We start from the raw sequence: 27,179 nt of genomic DNA on the forward strand, positions 1-27,179 counted from the left end.
CATAAGTCCTTCCAGTGGTATATCTCTGTAGAGAATTTGGCCAATGGCACAAAAGATAGGGTCGATCTGGTTAATATCCTTCCATCCGGAAAGGCTTTGGACGATGAAGGAGCTACATTAATCCTTTCGAATTCAGACTTGTCCCACCGTTTGAGGAACATCAATAAGTTCAGTATTTGACCGTATCACCATTTGGTAACTGAATGAAAAATGAGGACACGTTGCGTTGACTCCACATTATGAGATAAGAGCTAGAAGAAGAAGAAATTAAAAGCTACTAGAAGAAGAAAATATGAGCTATTGCAAATAGCAATTGACGTTGTTTAAAAATAAAAGAACGCTAACTAGGTGGATCTATCGAATAGCAGGCTGGCAGCATTAATAGTTTTCGACATTATGGATATCGATCTCTTGTTCAATGTTCACTCCTTGATGCCACTTAAGAAGAACCAGCTTATCAAGAAGTTACGGTTACGGTTTTCGCCGTGGATGTTCAAGTGCTGATCTATTTGTGTACATCATATTACTGGGGGTAGCCTTGAGAGGAGAACATGAACGAAGATCTGGCCAGGGGTATCAAAACTGTGAAATCTTTCGATAGGGTCTAACATAGCTCTCCTTTAATGAAGCTACCATCCTTCAGAGTGGCGAAAGCTGAAAGATTGATGAATATAAAGTACATTGCGTTGCAGATAAAACTACGAGATACGTAATAAAGTAAATGAAACAAAATCTCCGTACAAAATTTTAGTATACCAATTAGTTTGGTCATTTTGCTCCATAAAAATCACAACTAGTATATCAACAATTATAGTCTTATTGTGAGTGAAATGGGAAACTATCGTTCACAGATTCCTCGATAGACGACAGAAATTTCTACCCATGTTATACAAATCGTAGACCGATATAGTACTGCATATTCCAACAATGCCAGTGTAAATTGCGTTCGCATTCCCCGTTATCTAGGCCATACTCGAACAATAGAGTTCAGTGGTTCTTTCACAGTCAACGCTGTACGGGTAGCGAGATGAGTACCATTGTAAACGGGTCAATGGAGCACAGAAAATTACCTGATAGATGCGGCTTAGACCGGAAAAATTGGTGGTAAATCAAAAACATTTTTTTGAACAGTGATAAAAGTGAGGAATTATTTAAAAAAATTTTTATTGCTTAGTAGGGTGGACGAGCTCACAGCCGACATGGTGTTAAGTGGTTACTGGAGCCCATAGACATCTAAAACGTAAATGCGCCATCCACCTTGAGATATAAGTTCTAAGGTCTTAGTATAGTTACAACGGCTACCGCACCCTTCAAACCGAAACTCATTACTGCTTCACGGCAGAAATAGGCGGCCGTGTAGGTAAAATACAAAAATTCTTACTCAAAATATTGTTAGTCTGAGCTTACGTAAAGAATTTCCTTTATTACCGTCTAAATTGTAACACGTTTACCTGTAATGCGAAGAATTTCTTGGCGGCTTCAATATTGTTTCGACCAACTTGTCTCAATTCGAGAATTCTCACGATCATCTCGCCACGGCGCTCCACCGCCTGAAAGTTAAGTTATTTCGTCATCGAAATTCCCGAAACATGAACCTTTGGATGCATTCCATGAACGAAATTTCCTAAACCCAACTTTATTACGATGTGTGTATTAAAATTTATAATGTAAGAGCGATGCTACCTACATGCCGCCGCAGCAAATATAATGTTCTTCTCACTATCAACTAAAAAAACTATACTTTAATTATTTCCTAAGAATACGCCATATATTTAGTTCATAACAATTTGAAAACATTCAATTAACCCGCAATGTTTAAGTAAACAGAATAAATAACACGACTATCTTTATGAAAGAAACAAAATCCACTGGCTATTCCTAAAATTTGCATCTTTGTGTATTTAACACATAAACCTGTTACATTGGATACCTAGTTAGCTATTGAACCTATTTATTCTTATTCTACAATAAAAACATCATTAGGATTCCGACTACGAAAGAATGACGGGGTAATTTACCTCGAGCGCCGCGGCGGTGGTAGAATCGTGATCGTTTTCAACCATTTCAATCTGCCTGAATATTTCATTGCTAACTCCGGATACCTGAAATTTAAATGAAGTTAGATAAAATTTGGAACATTTTACACCGGTATATTTAGAATTGAGGACGAACTAAGACGCCAACAGTCATCTAAAAAGAATATTTTCTTCGAAATAGACTGCGGCGTTATTGTCTATTTGTTTTTGGAGCAATGTTTACCCTCTGCTTGATCTTTGAAATGATTTTACTCGTGGATTTGAAGGTAAGAGGACATTCCTTACTCACTATGGTTAAGTTGGCCTAATAGGCATGTCTTATATATCACTTCCCGGTTGTAGATGAATTGATTTGTGCAGATCGAATATAAGTTTCATCAGATTAACCAGCCAAAACTGCAACTCCACTGTGTCGAAACACAATAATTCACACGCATAGGTTGGTTTGAAGGTTTGCCCTAAACACGTCATTACGGATCCTCCCGATCCACTAACGGCGCTTTTAGGTACCTCAAGCACCAAGGGTTCGACGAGTAAATTAACCCATAGGCACAGCCCACAGAGTTTCTTTCCGGATCTTCTCAGTGGGTCGCGTTTCCGATCCGGTGGTAGATTCTACGAAGCACTGCTCTTGCTAGGGCCTGTGTTAACAACACTCCGGTTCGAGCCCCGTGTGCTCACCTACACGTCAAGGAGAAGCTGAAATAGCCTCTCAAGGCTATCAGCATAGGTAGGCAAAAAAATTGAAGATTTATAATAAAGAACAACGTAACCACGTAACAACGGAAAAAGGATAGTGCTAGTGAAATCGTACAAATTCTTACGAAATGGGTATTGACAGACCTTTCTGAAGTCTGGCTGCAGCACACAGGGCGGCGCATGGTTGGCACGGGCCGGTTGCGGCGGACCGGGCGGCGCGCGTCCCGGCGACGCCGTCAAGTCCGGCGCCGCGCGGCCGTTCTCCTGGGTCATAGAAATTGCAGTTCACATTATTGGGTCAGATGAAAAAGTACAAGTAAGTGATAAGTGATATCGGCCTCCCCGAGTTACCAGAGAGATCGGACCATATTTTCTATTAGATCCAATCCTAACTGTTGGCAGGAAAAAAAATGACCAATGTATTCCTGGCGACTTTTCGAGTCGCAAGGTAAATTCACCAGATGTATTGGATGAGAATTGAAGCCACCAAACAATCTCTCTGTTGCTTTTCTACAAGAGCATATTATTATACACTTGAGACATTGATCTCATGCCTCAATGTGGACAAAGGCGTTGAAATTTCAGTAGATGGATTTCGGTAACTGCTTATACCTACCAGATGAATATGGATTTAGTGTGCTCGCTAAACTGTAGGTTAATTAGGACAATCCTTAATCGAAAATTCATTTTACGGTTTTCAACTATAAAGGCTTCGTCAAACAGAACGCGTAATTAGCGTGCGCTAGAGCGCTAAACTGACGGCGCGCTATGACGCCGAGATGTGTTGTACTACTATGGTAATATACTGTCAAACAAAGAGCCTGCGCTATAAGCACGCATCGCTCTGTCGTGGCGTTAAGACGCTTTGACGTCAGGCGTTGTAATATTTTTCAAATTATTTTTTAGCGTCCGAGTGAATATGTATTAAAATACTGGATAAAGCCCGAAAAATTTCTAGAATTCGTTAGAAAATACCTATGGATATACAATGCCACATCTGAATAGCTCGACATCATAATACTGTTAGATTTTCAGACTGCTCTATAGCATCTTTCTATAAAGGCACTATGATTTGGCGGATGTTACGTTGCTTCAAGGAGCGTTAGACTCAACTTAGTCAATTTGTGTGACATGAAAAGAGCGCGACGTTGAAACGCAGCGCTAAGTACGCGTTTTGTTTGACGAAGCCTTAACTAAGAGCGGGACGGTGGAAGCGGCTCTCGCGCACTTATAACGTACCCTACCATCTACCCTCAAGATAGGTATTAAAGATTCAAGCAGAAAAATAAATATGAATATTATTACTATTACAGATTACAGAACGCCGACTAAACTGCGCTCGATAGGCCATTGTGTTATTCTTTAAGTAGAACCAAAGTTTTAAGTTTGGGAAAGCAGGGCTCATTAATAAACAAATTTAGGCAATAGACGAAGACGCCACCAGAGGATGCTTATTACGTCTAGTCCCACAGAATACACTCCTTCGATATCTGTCACATGTCAACCAAAGTGCTTGTACATCCTCAGTATACTTGGTGCGAGTTTTTTAACGTTCTCGATAGCGTAAAATTTAACTCAAATTTGTATGCAGTTTGAACAGCGTCCCTACCGGCAAATGTAGGCAAATGTTCCAACTTCATACAAATTTGAGTTAAATTCTAGGCTGTCGAGAACATTAAAAAACTCGCACAATGCACATAGGTGCAGTCGAACAGATAATTATCAAAAACAAAAGAAAATCAAGGCCCCAAAAGAAGAAACAGTGCATTCCTTTTAAGTAAACGGTAAAAACTTATGTTATTTTGTATATTTATCTAAATAATATAGTATAGTATATAATTATAATATTCATTGTATATTATATGGTATTTGAAATAAATCGGGTTTATCGCTCTTTACAAGTAAGTCATTAATTCTTTATCGTTAGATCCTTTTGGATTTTATATCCCTGAACAAATATTTACGTGAAAAGATTACAAGTCCGAGAGCACGTCTAACCCTTTTCCATCCACATAAATTACTTTACAACAAGGCTGCGCCGCAGGGTTCCTTCCGCGGTTTTATCAGTTATGTATCATGACAGCTTTTGCTGAACACATTTTCAGATTCAGAACAATAATAACACGTCTTCCTTTGCATTGATATGCTTGAGCGGCTTCACGTGTAGCTTAGAATCGATTCAGATTTCAAATGTCCTACTTCAAAATTAAATATTGAAACCATACTTAATGTTAAGCCAAAAATTGTCATGATGTATTGTGACATTTTTATTTAGTTCAAAATTAGAAGTTTACATGTAGTCAAACATGTATCTAAGAGATATCGAATTAAAATATGACTTCTGGTCGAAATGCCATTTATTGTCAGCATTAACAACTCATTTTGTATATCAGATTTTTTGTTTTGGTTTTAATGCTACTAAAAGTTCGTCAATAGCTACTAAAGAAAAAAGGATGTCAATTAACACGCAGATTAGAAAATGCCGGGAATAGTTTCGTTTTTGCCCATGTATGCAATCAATTAAGCAACTCAAAATAAAATGCTACACAAAAACAATAACTTCTATTTTTGTAAGAAAAAAGAACCCCAAAAGCTCACATATCAAAGGCAAATCACCTCTCAGTCGAGTCCGTGAAAGCCTTCGATCATAAATAAAGGCTCCGAACGATTTCGAAGGTTCAAGGGATTTTTGTTTCTGCTTTTGGCGGTCGATCGAGAGCCGACGGGCGGGGCTCGCTACGGGCCGTGACCTACTTATACTTCCACCCTCTCGCGTACACACGAGGTCACTGTACTGCAGCTGCAGCCCCCCAATACCGCAGGGTGAGCGGACTCGGCGTGAATGTCCAAGCTACAACTGTGAAGCGCGCCAAACTCGTTGCGGCATACTTCATTGTAGTAGTCTTTTAGAACACCATTAATAGTTTTCATGAATAAATCCATTAAAACAACTGTCGTTCATTACCAACAATTATGATCGAGGTAAATATATTCTAATGTGTTAAGTGTTATTCCTATTATACCTATTTTAACACATTTACATATACAATTATCAATTGAAAAATAAACGGTAAATAGTCGTAGTTGAAATGTAAATGTAATATAATAAAAAAAGTATCTAAAAATATAAAAAAATCTTATGACACGTAATTTTCTACATAAGAATGAAAACGATTGTAAAACCCGAAATGATTTTGGTTATAAACCATGTTGTTGTTTGTTTAATATAAGATTTCGATAAAATATTGTAGGTTGTTATTTAAGTGGGTAATGTTCAAATAAGAATAATTTTAATATTAATTTGACAAGTCAGGGTAAATAAAAAAAAAATTTGGAAATAAAATAAAATTTGGAACTTATTAAATAGAACTTGCGATGTTTTAAGGTGTTTTTGCTTAAAACTATTTGCATTAGTTATGGACTTCCTAAGGTTTCCTAAGACTTCTAGTGTCCAGCTCCATATATTGGTTTCAGCGTTCAAAGTAGTAAAAAATAAAAAAGGAATCATAAAAAACCCTTAAAAAGTAATTTCAGAATGCATATTATCTCACTTCCGTTGTTTTAAACGCAATTATCTTTCCACGGGCAACCTCGTGTTTCTATTTTCAATATCAAAGCAATATGTACATTGCTGCGAGAAAATAAGATGCAATTTAGCATACAAAGCGATTTTAAGTCCTGCCTCTACTCCACACACCATATTAGAACAGTAAGAGCTATATATAATACGTAGTTATATACATATATACACTTTGCTTATACAAGATCATTAAGATTTTGGTCCACAAACCATTTTGGTTTTTGCAGCGAATCGCGTAATTTTTAGCTATTAAGTTTCTTTAGGGAATATATTGAACAAAATTTAATTTACAAAGTAATTCTAAATTATTTTTTATTCAATAACAATACTTTACAGTAATTATGCAATCTGACCTGTGATTTTTAGACTCGGACAAATCAAATGTCATGTCTGGGCAATTCTGTCTTTTAATAAACAGTTTTATAATCGTATATTGGAAAACCGTTAAATAATACAATTGAGTATCAAACTTTGTTTTTTTAATTGCTCTAATAGGCAGACGAGCATACGGCCCGCCTGATGATGAGTGGTTGCCGTCGCTCATGGACGTCAGCAATGCCAGGAGCAAAGCTAAGCCGCTGTCCACCGCTTAATACTCTCCACAAGCTTCGTTTGAAGAAGGACATGTCATAGCGCTCGGGAAAAGCCGTAGAAGGAAGCTTATTTCAAAGCCGGATGGTGCGTGTCAGAAAAGATCTCTGGAAGCGCACTCTGCATGAACGTGGTTCTAGGTGGTATGGATGGACTCTATTCAAATGGCGGGTGGTGCGATGGTAGAAACGAGATGGTGGAATCATCTCAAATCGCATTCTCATTATGTCTCTGAGTTCCCGTTACCACTTAACACAAGGTGGACCGTGAGCTTATTCAGGCGTCTATGTTACACATTACATCGGTGCACAGATAATAATAATAACTGGCCTACTCATCGCATAGAATGGCATGAGTAGTTCCTTGTACAAATAAAAAGATTTATAGTATTGCCGATGCGAACTTACAATACAGCCTATCTCCTGATTTTTTTATTAAGGACTAGAAAAGTAATAACATTCCCAGAACAACTAAGGTCATTTTCGTATCGATTTTAACAAGTTCATTCCGTAAGCAACAAGAATAACACTACTAATGTAAAACACAGATATTCAATACAAAATCACAAGCTCGACTTCGATTCTAGTTGAAAGCTTTTTTCCATAATACTCTTAGATTATAATAATAATTAATCTTCTTATTCCCCCTTCGCCCAACCCTTTTGTAAATCACATGTTGGCGTATGCTTGTTCATATCAAAGCACGTAAGTATGGGTTATGTCCCCCTAATGACACGCGCACACCCGACAACGAAAACAGCCTTTACTACGCGACTTGAAGATCAAAGCTTTAATTCAGTCTAGTTTAATTAGAATTAAACAAACTGACGTGCACATCCGCAATTAGAAATTAGATGTTTCTAGCTAAAGATAATTAAGCCAAAGGATTGTACACTAATAATAAATCTATATATATAAAAATGAATTGCTGTTCGTTAGTCTCGCTAAAACTCGAGAACGGCTGGACTGATTTGGCTAATTTTGGGCTTGAATTATCTTTGTGGAAGTCCAGAGAAGGTTTAAAAGGTAAATAAATATGGAAATGCTCGGAATTAAATAAAAATAACAATTTTGTTCTTCCTTTGATGTGTCCCCCGTCGGACGGATTCTTTTTGTTTGTTTTAAGTTTATTTTATACAAAAGTTCTGTTATTTATCGATTGAGGCACTACGAAGTCTGCCGGGTCAGCTAGTTCTATATAATTATGACGCTGTTCCGTGTGTTCTAACTTAAAGGAGAGACCGTACAATTTTGATTTTCGTGTAATTTCTCAAAATAGGCCATGAAATTATTTCGTCTTCCCATCTAATGCAGTTTTTTTCATTTAAATTTAAACAACAAGAGCCTAAGACGACAAATATTGGAAAGGAGTTCAGGCCGGTACGAGCCTCGCAGATCGATATCTGGTACTGTCTTCTGAATGAAGTGCGCGCGCCGACCGCCTTACGTAACGTTCAGTATGAACACCTGTTGCTAATACTACCACCCGTTTATAAGCCGACCGTTGTGTGCAGTACGTCTCGGCTTTACTATTCGACGCGCTCGTAGTCGGTTTCAAATTTGGACGGAGTGCCGGAGTCAATGCACCGGCGGAACCTTCGTCGTTGCACTCAAGGGTGCATAGTAGAGACCGGTGGAGGCATGATAATGATCTTCGTTAGTGTTATTGGAAAACTTAATGAAGACTGCATCTATAGTGAAATCCACTAGCTGACGGCAATCTGTATGTTTTTGTACAGTAGGGTATTAAACAATGGCATCTAAAAGGTAATAATGCGTTTATTTATAAGCCTTAAGGAGAACAAGAAATTAACAGTCATAGACCGTTCGGTATTCACTGCTAAAACTACTTCATCTTTATTCATGCGTGTTAAAAAGATCCTTAAATAAATTCCTCTCTAATATGCTCAGGACTAATGGTAGGTCATGTTGTGCGTCCTGCTTATTTCTGTCGTAATCTGTTATTTTTATAATCGCCTATATGAGCAGATAATCTAACCACTCATACAGATTAAGTAGCCACCGATGCTCATGGCAAAAGAATGGGATTATTTGTTGCAGCGTCTGTTAAACTCCAGTGACCACATAGAGTCAGTCAGCTCTGAGTTTTTTTTATTTTTTTATTGCTTAGATGGATGGACGAGCTCACCGCCCACCTGGTGTTAAGTGGTTACTGGAGCCCATGGACATCTATAATGTAAATGTACCACCCATCTTAAGATATAAACTCTAAGGTCTCAAGTCTTCAAACCGATACGCATCACTGCTTCACGGCAGGAATAGGCAGGGTGGTACCTACTCGTGCGGACTCACAAGAGGTCCTACCACCAGTAAAAAGTTAGTACTAACAGATCCAAACGGTCAAAAAAGAATCATAACCCACTGTTTGTATTTACCGTGTGTTGGTATTTATTTATGGTAACTATACTGAGACCTTAGAACTTATATCTCAAGGTGGGTGGCGCATTTACGTTGTAGATGTCTATTTTCTCCAGTAACCACTTAACACCAGATGGGTTGTGAGCTCGTCCACCCATATAAGCAATAAAAAAAACTGTTTGTCTGTTTAAATCTTGACTGATATTCAAAATTTCGTTAGTACGGACTCACGTCTTTTGTCCTACTTTTATTCCAACGTCAAATTTTGTACTTTGCTTGTTATACATAACATGTTTAAATTTTCAGTTAACATCATTATAAGTCTAGTTAAGTCAACAACTTGGACTAAACTAAAGCTTTTTACCGACCTAACAAAAGGGACTGTTGGAGTGTAAGTTGTTTTCTTGTCTCCGAAATGTTTTTACATTTCGTAACTTATAGTCGAGAAGGGAAAAAAATTAAACTTTTCAGATTACAACGTTAGCAGTGATTTTTAAATTTCATAACATCATATTTGTATATTAATTACGCAAATTAAATATTTTGCGGGCTTTATTTTATGCCAGTAATTCGCGAACATGAGTTAAGAACGTATTCCATTGGAAAGCTGAGTACCTGCCTGCAAGATATGAGCATTGGCATAGTCGCATCGCCCGATCAATAATTTGTGTTCTGTAGGGAAGATAGGCGAGCTTACAACTCATCTGATATTAAGTGGTCATTGAAGTCAATGCACAACATGAATATAGCGACTCGCCATGAAACATGATAAAAGATAAAATATTTCAAAAATTTAAACTCTAAAATCCCACCTTTCTGATGTTAGAAAAAAGTAAAAAAATAAACACTTTTATAATCGAGTTTCATCTTTGGAATACATTATATTGTTCGTAGCACACTGAATCCTTGTCAAAGTAACAATGGATCAAAATAGAAGACCTTTATGTACATTTTCTCGGATATATTGGTTCAATAGAAATATTGGGTTGCTTAATTAAATCTGTTCAGCTTGAGGGAATATTAAAGGTAAATGCTAAAGCAGGTTCATGTACGACCCACACGAATTGCCACAGTTATTAGAAATAATATCTACTGACCTTTTACTGGATTGTTTACCATAAAAACATGTTGATACATACGTAGTCTTTTGAAATATTATTTAGAAGTATTTTTACTGGCGTAATGTCAGAGTTCGAGAGAAATTTTCTTTCAGACAAAAGGTTACACTGTCAAACGCTTCTATTGTTTTTTTTTTTTCTGATTTCAATGAAGATTATTCTATCAAGTTCTGATAAAAGCATTTCTGCTCTAGATACGACTATACTAAGTTAGTTTTAATTAGTGCAGGCTTTCTTAATATCAGTGCAGTTGCATTTAGGTTCATAGTGGAGCTTATCTGCAGCATGTGATCGAAATCTTAATTGTTTCATTAAAACAGCTGCCATAACGTAAGCTCGAAGAGATTAATAATAAGCAGCAAAATATGTCAAGATTGTAATACTTGTCCGTGCGAGTATGTACATAATTTTATTTATTATACGCGCTATTCGTAAATTTTCCAACTTACATTGGAAATTATAGTTTTATTTAGAATTTAATTTCTCATTAAAACTAAAGTAAATTTTGATAACCGTCGTAAAAAATTGGTTTGTGTACATCTTTCTATTAAATTAGTTTTCGCACATCGTACTAAGCTGGATATTAGGCAAAATACTTGCCTGTGCGAGTATGTACTTCATTTTATTTAATAAACACGCTATTAATAGATTTTCGAACTTACATTAGAAACTATAGTTTTATTTAGAATTTAATTTCTCTTTAAAACTAAAGTAAATTTTGAGAACCGTCGTAAAAATTTGGTTTGTGTACATCTTTCTATTAAATTAGTTTTCGCACATCGTACCAAGCTGGCTATTAGGCAAAATACTTGCCTGTGCGAGCATGTACTTAATTTAATTTAATACACACACTATTAGTAGATGTTCGAACTTACATTAGAAACTATGGTTTTATTTAGAATTTAATTTCTCATTAAAACTAAAGTAAATTTTGAGAGCCGTCGTAAAAATTTGGTTTGTGTACATCTTTCCATTAAATTAGTTTTCGCACATCGTACCATGCTGGATATTAGTGGAAAAACAACGGTATTCAATTTGGTGCGGCTGGGAAAACATTTCACTGCACGAAATAGCTTTTTAAATTTAATACTAAATCCGAAACGCAGACAGATATTTAATTGGATAACAGTAATAGAAATAGCGATGTTACACAACCGAATTGTATTTTTGTAAGCTCAAATTTGGTATTGGAATTGTTAAAACCTATTTGGTACCGTACTGTTATATAAAGTCTCTATTAGGGCGAGAATCGAAACACGGTAGAACGTGTATTCAAGACTTTTATTGGGTTTAATAACATATAATTAACGAAAACAGATTTCTACGTATTGGCACAGGAGTGATACGAGCCATGATCTTTGCCTATCTTACAGTCTCAAAAAACACAGACGTTGATTTCCAATTTTCCAATATGTTACCTATTTTTATTTTAATAAGGCTTAGAATTCAACTGTGTAGGTGGTATTTAATTTTGCTGTAGTGATAGAAGTCGGAGATTTAACAATAAATACTCGTACACATTTATACTGAACCAAGTTCAATCACATTATTTATTTCCACATAATGTATGTAAGTGCAAGTAGGACGATTACACCAAATCTTTTTATAATAATATTAAAGTAAAATATAATCTATTTTTTCGTTACCCTATATCATTATCACTTTAGCTTTTTTTTATTGCTTAGATGGGTGGACGAGCTCACAGCCCACCTGGTGTTAAGCGGTTACTGGAGCCCATAGACATCTACAACGTAAATGCGCCACCCACCTTGAGATACTAAAGTCTCAAGAATAGTTACAACGGCTGCCCCATTCTTCAAACCGAAACGCATTACTGATTCACGGCAGAAATAGGCAGGGCGGTGGTACCTACCCGCGCGGACTCACAAGAGGTCCTGCCACCAGTAATTACGCAAATTATAATTATACTAAAATTTGTTCTAGAAATAAAACACCAGAATATCTTCAATTTAATTCACGAAATTTTTTATTTCGTTTCCCTAATATATATATATGTAGAGAGTATATCTAGCAACCAAGAGTAATGGGGTAGGAACAAGAGATATATCCCGCTTAGTCTAGACATGGCGACAACCCGGTACCGAACTCAATTAATCTGTCATCTGTATCTGACAGTTATGGTCGATTATGTAGGGCAAAGCCGTTTAGATTATATTGGATACCACTCAAATTTATAGAATCCTATTAAATTTTATATATATTATATTAAATATTAAATTATTTTGTATTAATGATTGACATACAAGCTCTCGTATTTTCTGATGTTAGGGTCCCGCAGTTGTTAGAAGCTGCACTACGAATACCTCAGCTCAACTTTGACAATGTACTCAGAATTTCAATTGGATTGCATTAGATTAGATCGGTGACATTCCAATTTCCAATCGGAAATATTATAATAATTTTGGGATTCATTCTTATTTGATTTGAGCTTATTACGATAGAAATTGCTTTCCAAACATCTCGACGACTAGCTTTATTATGGGATAGATTGGATTATTGGTGTTAGGACCTCTTGTGAGTCCACACGGGTAGGTACCACCACCCCGCCTATTTCTGCCGTGAAGCAGTAATGCGTTTCGGTTTGAAGAGGCAACCGTTGTAACTACACTAAGACCTTAGAACTCATATCTCCAGGTGGGTGGCGGCATTTACACTGCAGATGGCTATGGGCTCCAGTAACCACTTAACGCCAGGTGGGCTGTGAGCTTGTCCAACCATATAATCAATAAATAAAAAATATTAAAAAATGTAGATATTAACATACAGCATGAAGTTTATCTCTTTCATCTGTTTTGGTATATTATCACGTTTTGAGCAATGAATATGTGCATACAATTTATATTACACTAGCGACCCGCCCTCGCTTCGCTTCGGAAACATTAAAACACACATGAGAACAAAAAATAAAATAAAATAAAGATTAAAAAAAGTAGCCTATGTTCATCAGGGACAATGTCGGCTTCTAATGGAAAAAGAATTTTTCAAATCGGTCCAGTAGTTTCGGAGCCTATTCGAAACAAACAAACAAACAAATCTTTCCTCTTTATAATATTAGTATAGATGTTTCTTAATCCCAGTTCCATCATGGAATTGTTAAAATCGATATAACAATCTCTACTTATCTGATAAAAGCTACGTCGTCTCTTTCATTTTTGCGAGATAAGCTATTGGGAGCCTGGCACAATTGTTTTTGAGACTTTTGATATATTAGAGTGAGAACTCATCAATGTCCAACAATGTGTTTTTAATACATGCGAATTTGTGATTTCTTCTTTTTTTTTTTATTGCTTTGATGGGTGGACGAGCTCACAGCCCACCTGCTGTTAAGTGGTTACTGGAGCCCATAGACATTCACAACATAAATGCGCCACCCATCATGAGATATAAGTTCTAAGATCTCAAGTGTAGTTACAACGGCTACCCCACCCTTCAAACCGAAACGCATTACTGCTTCACGGTAGAAATAGGCAGGGTGGTGGTACCCACCCGCGCGCACTCACAAGAGGTCCTACCACCACTCTTTATTCATTGAGAAATAAAAAGACCAGAATTCTTCCTTAGTCAGAAATGGAACGAATAAACAACGTAAAAATATCCCAACATTTAAACAAACGTCATCCATCTATATAAAGATACTGATCCTCAATGTAAACCGACTATCTAGAAAAAAAAATACTATTCAGTTAAGATCTATTTAATTTGCTTCCAATAAAACTTATCAACTTCTAAGACGGAAATTCAGTATTTACAGACCTAGATAGGAGCTTCAATATTCAAGGCTTTGAGTCTAGACAGGCGCCAGCTGTCTTCGTGTTAAACCTATTAAGCTGTCCGAAAATGACGTAATTCTTGGAAAACCCTCGAATTGGGAATTTAACCTTCACACCACGTCTTACCCTGATTTACTTACAACAGTACCTACTCGGAGTAAGCTATATAATTAAACTCTGTAACAAAAATATAGTACTGTTGTAGGGCGTCTTATTAGTCCAGACATTTTTGCTGCAAGACAGTAATGTCTTCCGGTTTCAAGGATGGGATAGGAGTTATACAATATATCTTATATCTACTGTACTAACTACTATACAATATATCAATCTACTGATCTCAAAACGGCGGGGCATTCACACCGTGATATCTTTCCACCGGTAAACACCAAATGGGCCGTGAGCAGATTCACCAATCTATACAATAAAAACAATGAATAAACCGAATTGAACTAAAACTAAAATAAAAAAAACTAATCTTACATAGTCAACATTAGTATTTAGAAGCGTTGATGGAAATGACGTCTTTTTATTTCTTTGCCTTTAACGTGTTTTTTTTTAACAACAAGCCTTAGCAATGAACTTGAATATTAAAACGGCGGTCGGAATTCTATTTTTACAAATTGAAAAACTCGAACAAAATAATATCACGTATATTATCTTCTGGCGCCGATGGAATCGACCCCAATGAAAACGTTATAGAAGATACCACTTTTTTCAAAGCCTACATACCAAAAACCTAGCTTAAAATTCCAATATCGTTATTGGAATTTCAGGTTAGGTATGCATAAGGAAATATTCGCATCTATTTTTATTGATAAGTTTTCATTAGCTTGACTTGACTTTCTATCTACGCAACGGAATCTTTATTTGACTAACCTCATGACGTCAGATTGAAAATTTGCACACATCGCACCTTTAGAATTGAAGTGGCTAAATCCGAAATTCTCAATTTTTGGTAAACGCCTTTTGGCGTTACCAAAACATTCTGCCACAGAATTATTGTCATTTCATAGTTTTTCGATTATAAAACTTTAACGACTAAAACAAAAAAATGCTAGTTTCAAAAGAGACGGAAAGAGCACATTTATGCTTTTCTGGACTAAAAGAAACTGTTTAATTTTAATTTGCTGATAGAATACATGTTCATAGGTCAGTCGAAGCATAAAAGTCATTTTCTTAAAAATTTTAGTTATGCCACTTCAATTCTAAAAGTGCGACATAATATAAAAGAGCGATGAAAATACATTTTATTATTTTGATCACTAGAACAAAAAATTATTATTACCATTTGCAAACTAATTACATTAATTATCGAAGGATGTCTATTTGTTCTTTAAGTATTATTTTAAACTAGCTGACCCGGCAGACTTCGTAGTGCCTCAATCGATAAATAAAATACCCAAACTTTTGTATAAAATAAACTTAAAACAAACAAAATCCGACCGACGGGGACACATCAAAGGAAAAGCAAAATTGTTTGTTTTTATTTAATTCCAAGCATTTTCATATTTATCTACATTTTAAACCTTCTCTGGACTTCCACGAATAATTCAAGACCAAAATTAGCCAAATCGGTCCAGCCGTTCTCGAGTTTAGCGAGACTAACGAACAGCAATTCATTTTTATATATTATTACATAGATTATACGTAACGAGTCTAAATTTTGTACAATTAACGTAACTGGTTAAACAACTGCGCAGTATATCTGGTCTTAAACGATAAATAATTCGAATAATTCAAACAAATCCGCTTCAACTTTACGTTTAGTGTTACGAGTGGCAGAACTAAACTGCTTTTTGACTTATAAAATTTACATAAATTAAAAATTCAAATCCAATTCATCTCTTCGAGTGGAAACGCTTACTTTCAAAAACATTTAATTTATTCCTAGCGTATACCTATTTTCCATGACAAAAGCTTGAGCCGGAATAAACAATTCAGGTCGGTATAAAGGGAACTGGAGAAGAATGGGAGTATTATTAGCTGTTTAATTATTTCGGATATCGATATAGTAATTACCAACAATATTCCTTTTACTAAAGCAGAACATTTTTATGTAAAAATAAATTATGTATGTATACGTACAAGAATGTATAAAAATAGCGTAACGCGATACAAAACAAGATTTTTACTTGAACAAATTTTAAACGGTAAGGATGAGATGTTATATAGAGGCTAGAGACTGATGGTATCCGTATTTATTATATACATAGAGATATATTTATATTTTGATTATTTTTGCAACGAAGTAGTACTAATTTGGAGTTCAGATCCAATATCTCAAGGAGGACGGCAATTACGTTGTATTGACTAGAATAAATCCTTTTCATTCTCCTGCCCTTCTTCCAGTCACCTGGGGTCGGCGCAACATGCTTTCTCCTTCCATACTCCTCTATAATATACCATTTCTTCGCTCACTCTCCTCTTACACATATCGTCTTTCACGCAATCCATCCATTTCTTCTTAAGTCTACCTCTTCCTATATATCCTTCTACATTCATAGTTAACACTCTCTTACCAACCTCATTTTCATTTCGTCTCATCGCATGTCCATACCATCCCAAACGCGCACTTCTCAACTTCTCTGTCACAGGTGCCATTTTCAAACTTCCTCTAACATATTAATTCTATTTTCTATCCATTCTTGTTACTCCACACATCCATCGAAATATTCGCATCTCTGCTGCATACAATGCAATTAAGAGCCGCTGCCTACCATTGTAGTCGCATTATGTGGTAAAAACCGTAAAGTGATGGGTTGATGCTGTTCTAGGGCCTATTGGTACTTCTTAGTCTATACACTATATACTATATAGCCTAATCGTATTCTATGTAATAATAAAGAGTGAACATTTTTCTTTGAAAGCTTATTCAAAATACAAACTTGCAACTGAAGCATTATTACATTTCAAAATGTAAACTAATGAATTTAGCAAATAAAAGAGATTTAAAACTAGATTGCATTAAAGTAACCAATTTATTCAAAGCATCAATCCAGACCAACATGTGACAGACAGAAAGTTGTCTAAGTAAATTTCATTTTATATGTTTGACATGTAAATGGTACATTCGAATTTGGCATTCTTAGATATTTCATGTATGTGCAATGTGTTCAGGATTTTTGCTGTATTTATGCTAAATATTTTATATCTAATCTAATCTTGTATAAATTGAACAATATCGTGTATGTAAATATTATGATGTCATCGTCTATGGTATTATAGGTATAATTAATGGTAATCCATTACAATTATAAATATCATTTTTTTTATTGCTTAGATGGGTGGACGAGCTCACAGCCCACCTGGTGTTAAGTGGTTACTGGTGACCATAGACATTTACGACGTAAATGCGCCACCTACCTTGAGATATTAGTTCTAAGATCTCAGTATAGTTACAACGGCTGCCCCACCCTTCCAACCGAAACGCATTACTGCTTCACGCCAGAAATAGGCAGGGAGGTGGTACCTACTCGCGCGGACTCACAAGAGGTCCTACCACTAGTAATTACGCAAATTATAATTTTGCGGGTTTCATTTTTATTACACGATGTTATTCCTTCATCGTGGAAGTCAATCGTGAACATTTGTTAAGTACCTACGTATTTCATTAGAAAAATTGGTACCCGCCTGAGATTCGAACACCGGTGCACCGGTCAACACGAATGCATCGGACGTCTTATCTGTTAGGCCACGACGAAACTATTATGGACTTGTGATTTCCGATAACCAAGGGATTACTGGAGCCAATATTCCTACGTAAATGCCGTTACGAACTTTGAAACACGTCATTATAATTATTATATTTAGATGGATATGATTGCCATGTCAGTATATTGTAATCATGAATAATAGCTGTCTTTTAAAAAAGATTTTAAAATCCATATATGTATTTGACTGATTCATTAACGCAGAGTATATAGACATATGTCGCTAGGGTTAAAAACTTATATTGACAATGTTGCACTATAAGGGAAGAGTTTTTGTTTGGAAAATTTACAAATATGGAATTAACGGTGGTATAAAATCAATCATTCTCAAATGAAGAAGTACTGAATTTCACATACGTATTTGTGGCTAAAATTAGTATATGTAGAAAGTCGTTTCAAAAAATCTCCAAAAATTGTGGCGAAATAGCAGTCGAATGTTTATTTGGGAAGATATTGCGTTAATATTGAAGCATCAAATTCCTCCTCCTGACAAAAAAAAAGCTTCAAACATTATAAAGCTTAGAATTTTTTTTTATAAATAAAACGTATATGTATATGTAGTTACTGTAACAAATGTTCAGCATAGTACATTGATTAACCCATTCAAAGCCGAAGTAGATCGATAGTAAATTATATGTATACAGCATACAGAATACACATATAACTACAAAAGAATTATAATTAATTAGCTGTGCCTCCGGCGCAGACCGCGTGGTCAAGAAAAAGTGTTAAAAAATTCAGCTTACCCTGAAAATGGGGTATTTTTCCGGATAAAAGGTAACATAGGTAGCATAGCAGGTGAATGCTATCTCTGACTGATCCACTTTTAAAAAATCATGTCAATTGATTGACTAGATAAGAAAGAACGAACAACGAAACAAAATTTTACATTTTTAACATTGAAAAAGTGTAATAAATAAAAAAATGTAAGAAGATAAGTATAAGTATGGATTTTATTTACGCTTCTCTGCACATAAACACGTCATGTCTGTACATAATGGATGTACATTATTATGTTATTAAAGCTCTAGAAAAACATTATGAGTCACCACATAAGTCAACCGACTTCGGTTTTGTTCTCAGCGTGACTCAGCATGTGGATAACCCGTGAAAACTTACACAATTAACATAAGACCATTATGATTTCCCAAATGGATCACCAGCTCAATCATAAACTATTTAATCTGAACTATCATCAGTGCCGATGTAATCAACAACTTTAATCTCAACGGAGAGTTTCTGCTGTACAACGTCGGTGGGCGTATTGTTAGACTTCTAGCGAAGTAGGTATTATTTCTTTAAACATAAACCGTGGACCGTTTTTTAGACCGTAGACATCGATAGCGAAAATGACGACACCCATCTTAAGGCATGAGTTCTCAGTCACAGTCTTATTGTACAAAGACTGCCCCAGCATTACTGCTTCACGACAGAAATAGGCAAAGCCGTGGAACCTGCCCGTATGGACTCATAAGACGCCCTACTACCAGTAATTACGCAAATTATTATTTTTTGTTTTAATTTTTATTACACAATGTTATAATACTTCATCGTTGATGTCATTCGTGAGCATGTGTTAAGTATGTACTTCATTGGTAAAAAAAAAAAATTGGGACCTGTCTGCGGGATTCGAACATCGGCACTGTCGCATCACGTGATACGAATGCACCGGGCGTCTTATCCTTTAGGCCACAACGATGTTGAGATAATGGATATATGCAAAATTAATACCTTTGCGACCTTGATTTATATCACCTGATGTTCTTGTTCACATACCTTCTTCATGAATGTCGCTTGAGCTTGTAAACTGTTGCAAAAACACATACCACAGCCAGGGCCGCGTTTTAATTAAAAACAAACGATCCCGCCGAATTAAATTTCATACTACATACGGGCGGGAAATGTCAAAAACTCAAAATATTTACAACAGTGCTCTCGACCCAAATACTCGTTGAGATATTTTCCGTATAGTCCCGTAATATCCAACGCCATTAGGAGCACTTAGTTTACGTGCCACGTCTGTCCCATTATAAACTTTGCATCGTACGATGTATATTTTTTGATGCGAACGCAAGTTAAGGCTATTTCTAAAGGGTTTTACTTTAAGCTATTTAGAGGCGTGTTATCTTACCCAAGTTTGAGTTGAAACATCCTGAAACTTTTGGATAATTAAAACAAATGTGAGTTAGATATAGATTTAAGTTGAGGTTACCGTCTTATATTTGGCTTCTTTTTCCTAATAGTACAGATTTAACACTGCGAGTAAAGTACAATTAATTTATAATTATAATAAAATTTATCATTTTTATTTAACAAACGTTCGGTTGTGGATCAATACATTTGCGTACTCTGATCTCCATGACGATTTGAATCCATAGATAAATACAAAAACAATGTCACTATGAATTTCAAAATCGATACTATAGAAATGCGCGCGCGTATCGACATCGCGGGTTCCTACATACCTTTTAAATAAACTAGTGGTCCCCCGGTAGTCGAAAATCGACTATAATTAATTGAAATTATAAGTTTGTACATTATTATGATTCTATTGTCAAAGACTATTATACTTCTATAATCACAGATTTCGCCAAGACTACCTACACTTTAGACCAATATTAATAAGGACACACCATATTTAATCTATTCTCAATTTGACCACAGACTTCAAGCAATAAGAAAAGTTCGACATTAAACAATAGTATGAATGCGTGTGTGTGTCAAATACATGGTAGTGTGTGTAATGCTTTTTTTTATTGATTTAACGTATTTTTTATGGATAATTTTAAAAAAATATTAGCATTCTGCACTCCTTCTCTATATTCTCTATATGTGTGGGAAAACGCGCAGTTTTCGTAAAAATGGGTACAAAGTTTTTTGCTTCACGTATTAATATATAGATAGCAGAGACGTATCTTAATTACAAAAGCTGTAAAGTAGTTGGAGTCAGTGTAAATTTATAAGATTGAAAACGATAATCAGCACTACACTAGAAGGAAATTTTAATATATATTTTATATGGAAATACTTACTTTGAAGCTTTTTTGTAACTAGGCTATGTTGGATCAAATGTTATAAAATCAACAGTAATATCATATTCAATTTCGTATTGAAATTTATTTCATTTACTAAAGCAAACAGTCAACGAACTCTGAAAATAAACTCAGATTTCAATTTGAGAAAATGTAAATTTTATATATACCGAATACATTTTATCTTTCTCTGAGAGCACTTAATCATGTTCTTTGAAGTCGCATGTCTGTTAAGATAAATTAGCCTTGAGCGTTGTGTGAATAAGAGCTGTTTTCGTTCGTAACATACTACATCTCATTACGGCCGCCTACCAACATAGGTCTGGGACATTAGCCACTCCCACTCCATGCCTACACACGCACTCCAGACAGATTAAATGGTGCGAAAATCTTTCTTTTTTTTTCTTAAGATTTCACCAAGAATAGCCCTTGTAATTATTCTAACACTATTCGAGTATATAATGCATATATCGTTGATACTGAAAGGACAGAATTCAAAAAATATTTAATTATATTGTTAATTCGGAAATATGGTACACTACCTCTTCGACTTAGCTTCTGTTGTGGGTGGGACGGCATATTACGATATTATGGCACAGGTATCTATATACCCTCCAGCCTGTTACAAAGCAATTTGCCATTTCAATTGCAAGAATATGCCCTACCATTCTACCATTCATCAGTAATATCAGGCCGTGAGCTTATCTCATAATAGTAAACGTGAGATCTAGAGAAGCTGGTGGTAGGACCTCTTGTGAGTCCGCACGGGTAGGTACTACCGCCCCGCCTATTTCTGCCGTGAAGCAGTAATGCGTTTCGGTTTGAAGAGTGGGGCAGCCGTTGTGACTATACTGAGACCTTAGAACTATATCTCAAGGTGTGTGGCGCATTTACGTTGTAGATGTCTATGGGCTCCAGTAACCACTTAACACCAGGTGGGCTGTGAGCTCGTCCACGCACCAAAGCAATAAAAAAAAAAAAAAACATTAAAAGCCAGCATTCGGATCATATCAACATTGATTAGGTTGGAATAAAGAATTTTAAATCGCTTCCCGCACGATTCTCGGTAATTCGTTATCATTATTTAAATTTTATCTTGTCAAACACAAAATTAGTAAATCACGTCATAAAACATGTCCCTAATTACTTAACAAGTGAATAGACGTCGAAAGCTTTTAGCTGTCCCCTGCAGTAAAGGACCCAGGAGAAAACCAATTATTTTCGCAAAAAAATACGCCGTACCCTAATCATGTCCGGGAACCATCTGACAGGTTTTTGTATATAAATTTGCATGCCCCTTAATCATCTTCATGGTGTTATTCTAAAAGGAAAAGATTCCTGTAAGATTGATAGACGTTTGTTTCAAAGATAAACATAATAATAATAACACACCTTAACTTAAAAATGTATTAAGTACACAAGTCTAGGTATTATCACATTCAATATTTTGTAAGAAAGTAGTAAATTTTTAGTAAAATTAATTATGTACGTTTATAAATGTGATATATTTATTATTAAAAAGATATTTATTTTTTAACTAGCTGACCCGGCAGACTTCGTTGTGCTTCAATCGATAAATAAAAGACCTAAACTTTTGTATAAAATAAACTTAATACAAACAAACGGAATCAGTCCGACGGGGAACATGTCAAAGGAAAAACAAAATTGTTATTTTTATTTAATTCCGAGCATTTTCATATTTATCTACCTTTTAAACCTTCTCTGGACTTCCACAAATAATTCAAGACCAAAATTAGTCAAATCGTGTGCCAAATTATTGATTTAATAAAATCCATTTTAGTTAAAACGATAAACCACGGCTTGTGTCAACCATAATTTAATTATTTTTGAACGCACTCACCACGCAATTACCTACGGAACACATCGTAAAACAATCCGGCCCGGCGAGCCCGCCGATTAAAGCGGATTTAAATGAATAGCACCGCAGAGGGAGATTCCCCGAGTAAATCCTAGCTGTAAACGAGCCTCACTAATATCAGTAAGCGACACGGCCTATATACAGCTCTGTAAAACAATATGTGTGAGTACGTTCACAGTTTGTACACAAGAAACGAATAACAAAACGCCTTAAAGTCGCAGTGCCTTTCTGTTCGTACTCCGGCTTTGGAGTTGCGGACGATCCCTAATGAGAATAATAATAATAATAATAATAATAAATGAATGGTTTGGTCCCTAAAAGCCTCTCAAAACATCTCGAGAGGCTTGGTCTCCAGAAAAAGTCGGTGATGGCCCAGATGCAAAAAGCAGTCTTGCTGGACAATGCCCGTATAGTTCACCGGTTTCTCGCCCAATAGTCCCAAGCACTCCGGCCGATTGTTGCCCACCTCGGCGGAGTGTGTCCTGCCGTCTTCTCAGGCGAGGCAGTTGTTTAATACACATAATAATAATAAACATTTATTCTAAACATAAATTTACAAAAAATAAAACAAATGAAACAAAAATTAAAAGAAAAACAACAAGGCTTAGAAACGGTTACCGGCTCAGCAATGCCTGACAGTACCGAGACAATCAGTACTGTGGCGCTGATCTTCCGCCGGTACTTGCGGAGGGACGTGCACACCAGCATCAGACCGACCAATCACTGAGCTTAGATTAATAACAACAACAACCATAACTATAATAACAACAATAAAAACAATGAAATACAAATATTAAATTATAAAAAAATTACAATACACAATTACAGTACGGAATAATTAAAATTGATATTTTCGAATTTAATTTGCATATTCAAAAGATATACTTTTAAATTTGCTTTAAAAGAACTCGAAAGAATCGCTGGAACCTAAAATTTCGTGCCAGCTCCTCCTTTGGAGAGCTCTACAAAATACAGTTGAATGTTGAACACTTACACAGCACAATTATAGAGCATAAAAAAAACGAAAAGTTCATCGAGGTATTTACTGGTGCTAGGACCTCTTGTGAGTCCGCACGGGTAGGTACCACCGCCCCGCCTATTTCTGCCGTGAAGCAGTAATGCGTTTCGATTTGAAGGGTGGGGCAGTCGTTGTGACTATACTGAGACCTTAGAACTATATCTCAAGGTGTGTGGCGCATTTACGTTGTAGATGTCTATGGGCTCCAATAACCACTTAACACCAGGTGGGCTGTGAGCTCGTCCACACATCTAAGCAATAAAAAAAAATGTTTAAGATTTCCGAAATGTATTCGGATGCGGGTGCCAAATCGCGTTGTGATTGAATGCTTACATAGTTCCGCTTCAGTAAGTACGGTTCGCGAATACATCATTTACGTGCCATGTTGAACGTGCCCTATAAAAATATAGTGCTAGATTAGGTTTTATAACGCATATTTACATGTCGGCGCAAATATGACTATTTACCTACTGATCATCAACTAATTACTCTGTGATAAGAAATTAATGTTAAACAGTTCCTTTTATTGTAATTTCAATACTTTAAAACGTGTTTGAAAAACGTGTAAACCCGCTCACGTGTTTGAAAAACGTGTAAACACGCTCACGTGTTTAAAACGTGTCAACACGCTCACGGGTACGAAGCCCCATAAATACGGCCGTGCTCTCTAGCACTGATTGATTCGTGTCCGAGCCGTTGTACTGTACGGATATCTCTGTAACGTTGTTATGCTTCTCGTGCAATATACGAAGTTCTTGTGAAGTTCTCGTGAAGTTTTGTTTCGGAAACCCAAACATGAGTTATCGTCAACAAAGCAATAACCGTGACGTCAGCAATGCTGACGTCACACTTTTTAAAAACGTTCCATCTGTATCTCCTCCGACATCAGAAGTGAAGGATCAGGACTCTACTCTCACTGGCGTGACGTGTTTGAACATGTTCGAAGTACAGCGGAAAAACATGATGCAGATGAGAATACCAGTAACGGTATCTGAGATCACGGGTCAGAAATTCTTCGGGAACAGACAGATTCCGATCCATGTGCTTGGTGCGCTACGATTGATATGTACCTCGATGAACGTCTACTGGATGGTGCACGGCTCATTGTAGTCTTCAGTGGGGCCCTGAAAGGCGGTGCCTTATCATGATTGTCGCGGATTTCATACGTAAGTGTCACATGGAGGCATTTGCGACTTATTTCTCGCTCGTTATGCAAAATTCTTGCTGCGACGCTTATCAATTTAAGCAATGGTAAGCCACAAAAGCGTGAATGCAGCATACGCAAGTCGTGTAATAGCGTCTGCTACCTCGATGGAAGATCTGAGCCACGAAGAAACTTTATCACATGGCATTTACTAGCGGAAATAGGACACGAAACAAGCTGTTGCAAGAAATTAAGGCAAGTGCAAGTCTCAAGTGGAAGTTCGATCACAATAATGGATCTGTCATGACGACAAGCAAGCAAACAAGAAAGCAAGCAATTTTTCGTGGGGAAGAAAATTGACACATTTGAAGTCGTCGTGACCTGTAAGATACACCGTCCGGTGCGTTCGTGTCTGACGATGCGGCGGTGTTCGGGTCCCGCAGGCGGATGCCAGTTTTTCGGGTGAAGTGTGTGCTTGTGCGTGCTTGACAAGTGTTCGCGGTTGGCTTCCGCAGTGTGGGAGTAACATCGTGTAGTAGAGGTGGAACCCGCAAAATTGTAATTTGCGTGGTGGCTGGTGGTAAGATGTCTTGTGAGTCTGCACAGGTAGCCAGAGGTGAGACTTCTGCGGTCGCAGCCCATCCAGTCTGCGAGAACCGGGCAGATCGCCTCGACGGTACGGAGGCCGGCCGACGGGTCCGCCAAATGACGAGACTACGCCTCCAGCACGGACTGCCGAGTTTGGAGCCCTCGCGCTCCGGCTGCACTTGCGCTAGGGCGCGCCGCCTCGTAGGAGACTGTGAGGTATCCTTGAATGACTCTGACCGCGATCGCGCGCTGCCGCCGTCGCAGCGCAGCGACGTTCTAGTGGGTAAGGACGTGGCACCAGACGGGTGATCCGTATAGTGCCATCGACCGCACGGGTACCGTCACCCTGCCTATTTCTGCCGTGAAGCAGTGGTGTATTTCGGTTTGAATGGTGGGGCAGCAGTTGTAGCTATGCTGAGACCTTGAAACTTGTATCTCGGGGTGGATGACGCGTTTGCGTTGTGGATATATGTGGGTCCAATAACTACATAGCACCAGGTGGGCTATGAGCTCGTTCATAGTCCACCCATCTAAGCAAAAACATTGCCACGAGTTGCCGCCGAGGCAAATTGATGGCGCGATGTCATCGACGGCCGCGAGCAACGCAGCAGCAGAGCGACGTGCCGGTAGCTGCGTAACATCGGGTGTTTTGGTAAATGAGAAAAATCTGGTGAGTCGTTTTACTTTTATTTGGAATCTGATGCCGAATGTTCTCTTGTCGAGAAATCTATTAGTAGTAGCTTCATAATTCAGGAATTTTATGCGATGGTTCTCATAAAGGGTCTGTTGTTTTGATCAAAACTGTACGGAACAAATCCTTTGCGATGATTTATTGCTTAACCATTTTAATGTCATGTACTACCCGATAGTTGTTTTAATCGGTTCAGTGAGATTGAGCATTCAGCGAAATAAGCACTTAAATCTAGTGTGTCCTTATTCGAAGCCCACACTTGCGTTATTGCTGACCAAGCTCGCAATTAGCTCATGGAATTGTTCTTGACATGTTCTTGACAAGAAGTGCTAGAAGCACATATTTTTTAAATTGTTCTATCCAACGTATAAAAAGGGTGAGCCCTCTTGAGCTTTTAATAATTCGCGTGCCATACCCCGAAAAGCTTTTTACTTTAAATGATACTGAAAACAAGAGATTAACCTTGACGAGACCAGAGAGCAACCGGTTCCCCTCGTACTAATGGACAGGTAGAGCGCGTTATGAGTGTCCTAAAAGCAATGTTAACAGCGGTAGACTAGTGATACCAGATCGTGGCAAGATGTTGTAGGTGAGGTTCAGCTAGCTATTAATTGCACGATGAGTCGTGTAACGAAAGCATCGCCACTCGAGCTTTTAATCGGCAAGGTTGCAAGACCGTCGTTGATGTGTAGCGATGTAGACTGAAATTGATATTGACGAAATTCGCGAGATAGCGTATGAGAACAAAAGATTATGATAAGGCGCGATTTAATCAAACAAAGGCGAAAATTTAAAATTTTCCGGTAAGCGTACGTACAAATATGCACACGATAGGTTGAGGAGGATATCAGTAGGTCATGTACCAGTCGAAGTTGATGTTGACAATGATCCTATTGAAGATGAGTGAGCCTAAGTTGTGCTGGA

General features: G+C 37.0%; 1 protein-coding gene across 2 annotated transcripts in view; it reads right to left on the reverse strand.

The window, feature by feature from the left end:
* Nucleotides 1-27,179, reverse strand: part of RhoGAP100F (Rho GTPase activating protein at 100F) — a 57,246-nt gene that overhangs the window by 16,432 nt on the left and 13,635 nt on the right. For both annotated transcript variants that reach the window (XM_028170417.2, XM_028170425.2), the window contains exons 2-4: nucleotides 2,880-2,999; nucleotides 2,019-2,102; nucleotides 1,452-1,550 (exon numbers count right to left, since the gene is read on the reverse strand). In XM_028170417.2, the coding sequence (XP_028026218.2) occupies nucleotides 1,452-1,550; nucleotides 2,019-2,102; nucleotides 2,880-2,999 (303 nt within the window). The remainder of the gene's footprint in view (nucleotides 1-1,451; nucleotides 1,551-2,018; nucleotides 2,103-2,879; nucleotides 3,000-27,179) is intronic.

This window comes from Bombyx mandarina, chromosome 22, assembly GCF_030267445.1.
Source record: "Bombyx mandarina strain Sakado chromosome 22, ASM3026744v2".
NCBI classification, from domain to species: domain Eukaryota; kingdom Metazoa; phylum Arthropoda; class Insecta; order Lepidoptera; family Bombycidae; genus Bombyx; species Bombyx mandarina.